General features: G+C 38.9%; 1 protein-coding gene across 2 annotated transcripts in view; it reads right to left on the bottom strand.

The window, feature by feature from the left end:
- The window catches only part of Snx27 (sorting nexin 27), a 78,356-nt gene that overhangs the window by 48,700 nt on the left and 18,893 nt on the right, over positions 1-10,763 (bottom strand). For both annotated transcript variants that reach the window (XM_028789752.1, XM_028789751.1), the window contains exon 2: positions 9,028-9,259. In XM_028789752.1, coding sequence (XP_028645585.1) covers positions 9,028-9,259 — 232 coding nt within the window. The remainder of the gene's footprint in view (positions 1-9,027; positions 9,260-10,763) is intronic.

Here is a 10,763-nt window from a genome sequence, read left to right as displayed (position 1 = left end):
GGGAGACAGGGGGAGAGAGAGAGAGAGAGAGAGAGAGAGAGAGAGAGAGAGAGAGAGAGAGAGAGAGAGAGCGCGCTAGCGAGCTAGCTCTGCTTCCAACTGCTGGGGTAATGTAGGTCTCATGCTCTTGCCACCATGCCTTCCCTGCCATGACGAGCTGGACTACCTTTGACACTGTAAGACAATGATGAGAAGAACCAAACAATTCCCAACCCCACATACATCTTTAAAATGAAAGTCAGATCTTGTATGAGAAAATCATTATACTGGGGCTGGAGAGATGGCTCAGCGGTTAAGAGCACTGACTGCTCTTCTGTCTTGAGTTCAATTCCCAGAAACCACATGGTGGTTCAAAACCATCTGTAATGGGATCTGATGCCCTCTTCTGGTGTGTATGAAGACAGCTACAGTATACTCATATAAATAAAAAAATAAATTCTTTCTTTTAAAAAAAGAAAGAAAGAAAGTCATTATACTAACATCGGATTCTCAGTAGAAACTTTATAAGCCAGAGGAGAAAGGGATAATACATTTAAAGTCATGAAAGAAAAAACTGCCAACTTAATATACCCAATAAAGCTTTCCATCAAAAAGAAAAAAGAAAAAGAAGAAAAAATGAAATCTTTTCAAGAGAAGTAAAAAGTTGAAGAAATTCATCAACACCATGTCCTCTACTAGGAAAAAAATCAAATGGTAATGATCATTATGAAAACACAAAGCTTACTAGTAGAAACATATACAAAAGAGGAAGGGAAAACAACTAAACTTTATTAATACAAAAAACAAATCAAACCACAAAAATGAACAAAAAAGGTTATTCAGATGGCTCAGCGGTTAAAAGCACTGGCTGCTCTTCCAGAAGTCCTGAGTTCAATTCCCAGCAACCACATGGTGTCTCACAACCATCTGTAATGGGATCCAATGCCCTCCTTTGGTATGTCCAAGGAGAATGACAGTGTACTCATATACATAAAATAAACAAATAAATAAATGTTAAAAAATGAACAAAAAATATACAAAATTACTAGAAAAAAATCATATGACAAGAACATATTTTTACTTATATTTTATTTTTATTTATTTATTTATTTTTGGTTTTTTGAGACAGGGTTTCTCTGTGTAGTCCTGGCTGTCCTGGAACTCACTCTGTAGACCAGGCTGGCCTCAAACTCAGAAATCTGCCTGTCTCTGCCTCCCAAGTGCTAGGATTAAAGGCATGCGCCACCACTGCCCGGCTATGTTTTTACTTATTGAAAATCTTGAAAGTGACCAGATGAAATCACCCCCGTAAAAAATATAGACTGAATAGATTAACACAGGACTAATACTAAGCTACCTATAGGAAACTGCCTTACTGAGTAAAGACAAAGACTAAAAGTAATGGATGGAAAAATGTAAATTAGGCAAACAGAAGCCAAAAGCAAGCAATAGTAGCTAAAACAGGTCTCAGGTTAAAAAAAAATATATATATATATAATGAAATAAAAGTTATCAATATTGATAAAAGTTTATCAATGATAAAAGGAACAAATTCAACAAAAAGAAATAAGGATTACAAATATATGTATACCCCAAAGCATCCAATTATATACAGCAAACATTATTATAGCTAAAGGGAGAGATTCTAATACAATAAATAGTTAGAAACTTGACACGACACCTTCATCACTAGGTAATCACCCAAACCTCTCCAAAATGTTAGCAACAAAAAAGTCAAGGCAGACCTATTCTAAGGACTAAAAGCACCCAAAAAACATTTATACAACACTTTATCTAAGAGTTACAGAATACACATCTGCTTCATTATCAAATAAAATCCTATGGAATTGACTGTATGTTAGGGTATAAATCAAGTTTCAACAAAGTCAAAGGTTATAATCATAACCTGTGTCTTTTCTAATCTGTCTGTCTCTCTCTGTTTCTCTGTCTCTGTCTCTCTCTCTCTCTCACACACACACACACACACACATGCACACATACACACAAGAAATCAGAAACCAGTAAAAAAAAAAAAAAAAAAAAAAAAAACCACAGTATTTTGTAAGTATAACTGGTGGGGGGGTTTGCTTTGTTTTAGGTCTTTTGTCTTTGAGTTTTGTTGTTATTTTTTGTTGAGACAGGGTTTCTCTGTGTAGTCCTGGCTGTCCTAGAATTCAGGCTGTAGACCAGGCTGGCCTTGAGCTCCAAGATCCACCTACCTCTGCCTCCCAAGTGCTGGGATTAAAGGTATACGTCACCACTGCCCAGCTATTTAAAAGACACAAGTTATTAAATCTCAGTGTGAGGCACGAAATGTCTCTTTGTAAGTTACTGGTCAGGAAAGCCCCAAAGGTCCTCAAAACACAGGCCGTTGCATTGCTCTTGCTTACCCATCAAACTAGATGATCAAACTCCATTGCTGCAGACACACACACTTTGGTTGTAGAACACAGAGAAATCAAGCTGGAACTGACTGAAAACATCCTCCCTATTGGCTAGCTTTCAAAGTGACAGAGGTCCTCTGCAGGTTGCTGGGGAAGAAGACTCATCAATGATAGTAACCAACAAGGAACCTTGCATGCTACAACACTGCCATACCAGGCCAGACGTGCTCACTCCTGCACTTGCAGCATTCAGAAGGGGTAACTAGCGATCGCTTCTGCAGTGGGTTTGAGGCTTGCTCCATGCTTGGTAGTGCATCAATCTGGTCAACAGCCCATGACGATATAAGATCATAAATCCTAGAGGGAAACCTCTGATTGTGGTCTTAAATGCACACTGTCAAATGGTTTTCTAATTAATTCTGCTTATGTACACAGATCAATGCACCCTTTAATCCTAGCCAGAGAAGCTTCCATGTAAATGAGCAGTGGTTAGTGCAGACTGATCACTAGTCGAGAGCTGAGGATAAGTAACTCTCCAGTACTCAGCCCTAAATGAACATGTATCAATTTCTTCTCCCCTCAAGGCTCTAGAAACACTGAGTAAAGGGGATGAAAAGAGTGTAAGAGCCAAAGGCTGGAGAGCGGAGCTGTGAAGTGCTGCCTTCTGGGCACCATGTGGCTACTGCACTCATCAACTCTACACAGTTATGGCTGCCTGCACAAGATCAGTCAACATTCCAACAAGAAGGACCGACTCAGTGGGTAACCAACCAGACAATAAATAAATACAAAGATGACATGAAGGGGAAGGGGAAATGTTGGGGTACTTTTGGGAAGTGGGAAAGGAGATTTGGAGTGCATTATAATCAAGATACATTATATTGTTTATAAACATAAACCTGTCAAAAATATTTTTTTAAATCAAATCAACAAGAACTTTAGAAACTGTACAAATATACAAAATTAAAGAAAACTCTAAGGCAAGAAGACGCCTCAGTGGTTGCTGACAATCAGTCAATGACCTCAGTCAATGCTTGTGACTCACTTGGTACAAGAGAACTGACTGCTCCTACAAGTTGTCCTCTGACTTCCATAACTGTCTTGGCATGCACATGACACCCCCCACACACACACACACACACACGCCACACACACACACACACACACACACACACACACCAGAGCCAAAACAACAAAAACAGGAAACTAAAAAGCAATACGTTTAATGAACAAACATGTAAAACTTCAACAAAATATTAGAAAGTTAACAACATATAAAATTATAGATGATGAACAAATGAAAAAAATGGTACAGCATATGCAGATCAATAAGTATAATGCATCATATCAAATGATGAAGGATAAAGTCACCATCTCAATATATTTAGAGAAAGGATTTGCTGAAGTTCAGCATTCCTTCAGAGAAAAAAAAAAAGCCTTCAGCAAAGAATACTGGGATTGTATGTCATCCCAGTGAGGACTATATACAACAAATCACAGCCAATGGGGAAAAGCTGAAATTGTTCCTCTAAGATCAGGAAGTAGGCAAATATATTCAACTACCCTATACTGATCAATATATATTACATACAGTTATGCTGTGTCACACTCTACTCCACAAATATGTAAAGTGTCTGTGCCAATTAATATTTTAAAAATATATATTTAAGCCAGATGGAGTAACTAATCTATGCCAATAATCCAAGCACAGATGTGAGCCACTATGCCCAGCTACATATTTTTTAAGTACATATACAGTAATGACTGGAATAAAATATAACAGTGGGTTTTGTGGTTGTTGTTGTTTTGCTCTTTGAGAGTCAAGGTCTGATCATTTATTTGTTACTCTTAAAGACTTATTTTTTGACTAGACTCAGACTTGGTCTTCTTCCCCACCTCCCTTCCTAGTTTTTAAGACAGGGTTTCTCTGCATAGCCCTGGCTGTCCTGAAACTCTGTAGACCAGGCCTGCCTTTCTTTCCAGAGTGCTAGAATTACGGGTATGCACCATCACTGCCCAGCTGTCAATCAGATTTTTAAAGCAAGAAGACTCACCCTAAATCTGGACCACACCTTCTGTAGCCTACACAAAAGGACACAGATGAAAAAGCTTTGCCTTTTGCCTGCTAGCACTCTTGTTGGTAAGTTCACCTATCCTCTTGCTGCCAACTACTTCTGGATTCTAGAATAGACTATAAAGACTAACAGCTCTCCTAGAATCCTCCAGGGTTCCTGCACCAAACAGGGACTAGAGAGATAACAGGCTCATATGTGTATGTGTGTGTGTATTAAAAGGGTGTGTGTGTGTGTGTGTGTGTGTGTGTGTGTGTGTGTGTGGTTTGAACAGGTATGGCAGCCACAGATTCATGTGTTTGAATACTTGGCCCATAAGAAGTGGCACTATTAGGAGGTGTGACCTTATTGGAATACGTGTGGCCTTGCTGAAGGAAGTGTGTCACTGTGGAGGTGGGCTTTGAGGTCTTATATGTGCTTAAGCTATGCCCAGCATTATACACAATCTCCTGCTGCCTTCGGATCAAGATGTAGAACTCCTAGCTCCATCTCCAGCACCACGTCTGCCTAGACTCTGCCATGTGTCCCACCATGATAATAGACTAAACCTCTGAAACTGTATGCCAGTCTCAGTTAAATGTTCTCCTTTGTAAGAGTTGCCTTGGTCATGATGTCTCTTCACAGCAATAAAACCCTAAGACAGATATAGATATATATGTCCACCAAGCAATGGAAAACTAACGAAGTTAAAATAAAATACAGGTTCATAATATAACACAGGTAAGCAAGCCTTGAAGACATGTTAAATGAAAGAACCAAGTCACACTCAGAAATTCTGAATGACATATTCAGTATATATCAACTTATAGGACAGAAAGTACACTAGCATAACCTAGAGCTAGAGGAAGGTGAAAGGTATTGTATCAAAGTAATGAAGACACTGTAGAATTGATTGCTGTAGTACAATCTGTAAACACTCTAAACAACAGCAAACTATACAACTTATATGAACGATTATAGTAATGATTTATACATTATTGTGTAAATCTATAAATTTATCAATAACATTACAAAAATAGTTAAAGTAACTATAAAACATTTATAAAAAACAGAATAATAAAGTCAGGTATGTAGAACATAACTGTAGTCTCAGCTTTCAGAAGTCTAAGGTAGGAGGATCATGCGTTCAAGGCCAGACTAGGCTATATGGTAAGACCCTGATGAAGAGAGCTGGGGGTGGAAGAGTTGACATTCTGGGGTTAGGCAGTTTCTCTAAAACATGAAATGCATAACCAATAATTAAAATTTGATAAAGTAAACTTCAACAAAGTTTCTAACTTCCATTCTTTAAAACAGTTTAAAAAATAAAAGGGCAAGCTACAGACCAGGAGAAATACTTACAAAACATCTAAAAGAGGATTTATACCCAGTACACATAATAAATTCTTATAACAAAATAATAAAACAACCAAAATTTTAAATGGACAGAAAATTAACAGAACCTCCACATCAATGATAACGGATGAATGACAATTAATCCACGGAAATCAATTCATTGCCAATGTGTTATTGGATAAGTGTAAATTAAAACTGAAGTGGGATACCACTATACCCACAAGAATGCCCACACGGGGGTTGGAGGAATGGCTTAGTGGTTAAGCGCACTTACTGCTCTTGCAAAGGACCATGCCCGGATCCAGTGCCCTCTTCTCACCTCTGCAGGCACCGACAAACAGTTGGCACACACTTACACAGACACACACACGTACATAAAAAAAAATAAATCTTAACAAAATAAAAACCAGAATAGTCTGTAGTAGGGATGGCTCTGTGGTCATGAGAACTCAAGTTTGGTCCCACCTAGAAGCTCACAACCAATTGCTCTAAAAAGATCTGACATCTCTTGTCTGAGGCAGAAAAACCATGAGTTAAATGCCACCCAGGGATACATGGTAAGTCCCTATGGGGGTGTAATTAAAACACCAAATATTGAAGTTATAGAAAACTAGAATTCTCTACTACAAATGAGAAAATATGACAAAGGTACTTTTAAAAAGCAGTTTGTCAGTTTCTTTTGAGTTTTTCAAACAGGGTCTCCTATAGCCCAGACTGGCCTTAAACTTAACTGTGTAGCTGAGAACAACCTTGAACTGGTGATCTCCTGTCTCTAGCTCCTGAGTGCTAAGATTACAGCAATGTTCTCGACTACATCTGCTTTTTGTGGTGCTAGGGCCTGACCAGAGCTTCATGTATGCTAAGCATAGTATCTCCCTCTGAGTTACACATTCAATCCTAGTCTGGCAGGGATTTGTATGTATGCAGTGGATGTGTAAGTGTGTTCGTGCATACCTGTGTAATGTGGTGTACAAACAACAGAGGACACTGAATGTTCTCCTCTATCACTTCTGCCTTGTTACTTGGAGGCAAGGGCTCTTATTTCTCAGACAGTCTGGCAGCCAGCAAGTTCCAGCGATGATCCTGTCTCTACCCATCTGGCTTGTTCCATGGGTGTCTAAACTCAAGTCCTCACAGTTGTGCAGCAAGCACTCTGAACCAATGAACCATCTTGTCAGCTCTGCAGTTTCTTGTAATATAGAAGAGGGTCAGTAAGATGGCTCATCTGGTAAGACTGCTTGCCACAAAGCCTGATGACCTGAGTTCAATCCCTGGAACCTACATGGTAGAAGGAGAGAACCAACTCCCACATGTTGATCTCTGATCTACACACTCCCATGTACACAAACATCCACACCCCAACCCCAACACACAAATAAATAAATGTAAAGAGCTAATAATAATAAAGTTGGAAAGTAACTGAGAAAAGAAACTCGATGATGACCTCAGGTCTCTACATGCACAAGCATGTGTGTGCACTCACACATCACACTGTTGGAGTAGTTAATCTTTACTGTTAACTTGACTGGATACAGAAGGTTACCAGAAGTTAAGCTTTCATTTCCAAATAAGTTTAACTGAGCCTCCTCAGATAGGACTACCTTGAATGTGGGCAACACCATCCATAGGCTGAATAAAAAGTTAAAAGCAGAAAGCAAGTTAAGTACCAGCATTCATCTCTTTCTGCTTCCTGGGTATGCATGTGATGTGACTAACTGCCTATGGCTTCCAACCACTGCAACTAGAAACACTCCAGCCTCCATGCCTTCCCTAACATTATAGGTACTCTTGAATCATGAGCCAAAATAAACCTTCCCTTCCTCAGCTTATTTTTGCCCGGTTTTTTGTTGCAGTAACTAATACAAGTACATATTATTTGTTTGGTATTCAAAAAAAAAAAAAAAGAGCAAAATATAGAGACAGAAAGCAGATCAGTGGTTAGTTAACAAAGGAAAATAACTATAAAACAGAACAGTGGGACTTGGGGCTGATGAAAGTATTCTGTCCTTATGCGGTAATAGAAAAAGACTATAAACATCATAAAACTGGAGATCTAGGAGATGAAAGTTAACATACAAAAATTTTGCTAATAAAACTGACCCTTTACAAAAGAACAATTAATAGTTTCATTCCTTGTCTCAAGGCTACAGAAGTTTTCAAAGTCCTAGGTTAATTCTCAAAAAGTCCATAACCAATCAGCTTTCATTTCTAAAGTTTATGTACAGCTCTGAAGAACACAGAGACCAGGCTGACATAAAACCTATGAGACTATCCCCGGCTAACTTGTTGTGTTCAGCATCCCCACCCCACCCCCAGGAAGAACTCCACAAGCATTTAGTAGTACATTCCTACACAGGAGACAAATCCTACTTTTAGAGGTGATAACTTAAATCAGCAGATCAGTTTTTTATTTTATAGAGTGTTAAACCCAGAACTTTGTGTATGCATGTTAGTTAAACACTCTATCCACTGAGCTAGACCCCCAGCCCTACAGGTCAGCTCTAAACACCTGCAGTCTATTTGCCAATATCTAACAGAATCCACTACATTTCTACAAAGAATTAAAGAATTTATGCTTATTATGTCAATGTTTCTGAAACAATTAAAAGCAAATAAATACACAGTGCAACCAAGAGAAAAAATAAACAACAGCAACTAAGTTTTGAAGACAAGCAGCATGGGAAACATCACCTAAAATTCATGATGAGTTCTACTTGTCTACAAAATGGAAATGTGAAAACAGCTCAGAGGAATTGCAGTCAAAGTATATTAGAGCCTTGGGAAAAACTCAACAGTTAATCAGGCGCACAGACAGCATGGGGACAAGGTGTGGAGAGGAGTGAGCACAGGAGTGTACAGGTTTCAAAATGACAAAGCTTTGTATTATCCAAATATTTTGGAAGATACCTTTTAAAATTATCTCACTCTATAGCTCTAGAGCCAACAGTAAATCAGACTACAGCTAGCAAAGGCATATGGGTAAAAAAAAAAAAAAAAAATTCACAAATACAAACTTGAAACTTTCAGAAAATCAAATGAAATTTTACTTAAGCAGAAACAGAACTCTTCATTACTGTAGGCCACACCCTGCAATAAATCAATCAGTATCAAGATCTTCTCTGAGTGAACCTAACTTCCTGACACACAAACTGGCCTAGGCTGCAGTCTTATTTAACCTCCTGAAATATATTAATAACGAGACTGAGGGAAATACAAGCTAACTAAATGTTTGAGGATCAAGTTGGGCTGACACTCACCACAAACTTCTCACCATTCTGCTCCACATGTTTGTATGTGGGGACCGATATGGGCACTGCTTGCTTTTCTGTGTAATCATAAAATGATTGTCCCAAGGAGTCGTCACTGGGATCTAGGTTATCAGCCTCATGAGGAGGTACAGACAACACTGTCAAGATCAATTCCTTCTCGCCTGCTCGGATCAGGTCCACCACCTGCTTGTGTGTCGCCCCCTCAACATTCACGCCGTTCCTAAGGGGAAAAAGGGAAAAAAACAATCCCATAAACCAGACGGGTTCAAACACTTTGTAACTCCACCCTCCTGTCCCCACTCCAGTGTCATAGTATGAACCATAAAATCAAAAGATTCATCTGGTTCCAGAAAAGCTGTTTGTCTTTCAGAGTCTAAAGTGAAAAGGCTGTCTGTGAACTTACAGCAGGGACAGGAAATGCAAACAGGGAGAGAACTACCCTTCCTCTAGTCCAGAATGCTACACATTGCTAGATTCTGGAAAGACGGTGATGCTGGCAAGAAATAAAGCTCATTCAGCTATCTAAACAATCTGCCGCTTTTCTCATTTTAGCCAGCCACGTACAATACAATCAAAGTGACTTGAAGAATTCTCCCACTTTTACTACAGTCTGTTCACCTACACTTCAAGGGGATTTCCTTTCTAAGATTCATTTTTACTATTTTTAATTATATATATGTATGGGTATGTGCACATAAATGCAGAGGCCAGAGGCCTCTGTGAGCCTGTGAGTTACAGGCCATTGTGAGCCAGCCAATACGGGTGCTGGAAAACCAAACTTGGGTCCTCTGCAACAGCATTATACATTCTCAACCACTGAGTTGTATCTCCAACCCCAGAAATTTTCTTTTAAAAAGCTCCCCTTTGTAGAGATTAAAGTAAATGTGGGTGTGCTCCCAAGGTAGCTACTTAAATTATATATACATTTTCTCCATATCTTCAAATTAAACTTCCTTTATACCAATTTATTATTTTGATAGTTAAAAAGTATTAATCTACATATAGACAAGTTTCCTCTATCGTTTGGCTTCTAAAGGGGCAAGATTACCTCTCTAAAATTCCATTATTTTCAGGAGCTAGAGAGATGGCTCAGCAGTTAAAGAGCACTGGCTGCTCTTCCAAAGGACCTGGGTTCAGTTCCCAGTACCCACATGGCAACTTGAAATTGTCTGTAACTCCAGTTCCAGGGGATCTGAAAACCTCACACAGACATACACATGCAGGCAGAACACCAACGTACATACAATAAAAATTTAAAAATTATTTTAAAAATGCTATTATCTGAGCCAACTTCCTCTGTTCTCCCAGTCAGCCTGGATAATCTTTTAGGATACTTTGGACAGCTGGAAAATCTAAACATTTTCTGCTCCATACATCTCACTTAAGACTCTGAATAGTCTGTCCAAACCAAGAAACACACAACTACAGTGATACACAAATCAACCTATTCATTTCACTCGAACACAACCTGAAACAAGGAAAAGTATAAGATGCGGAAGAACAATAATTTTGTCAAGAAAGGTGCCAAGTCCCATAAGCACTCAACAAACTGAACAGCCTTCCCAGAATGCTGACCTAATGAACTGCCTCAGTAAAACCACTGAGCAGCTGGCCTGAAGGTTCCCTAGCATGGCTCTCATAAGAGACACAGGAAAAATACACCTGGCCTCTACTCACTTTACTATTTAAAGTTTATCTGCCTGTTAGAGTTAAATTATTTTTTC

This window comes from Grammomys surdaster, unplaced genomic scaffold (assembly GCF_004785775.1).
Source record: "Grammomys surdaster isolate TR1022 unplaced genomic scaffold, NIH_TR_1.0 125849, whole genome shotgun sequence".
Taxonomy (NCBI): Eukaryota; Metazoa; Chordata; class Mammalia; order Rodentia; family Muridae; genus Grammomys; species Grammomys surdaster.
The sequence above is the reverse complement of the archived record's forward strand: the minus strand, read 5'-3'. Positions and strand labels throughout refer to the sequence as shown.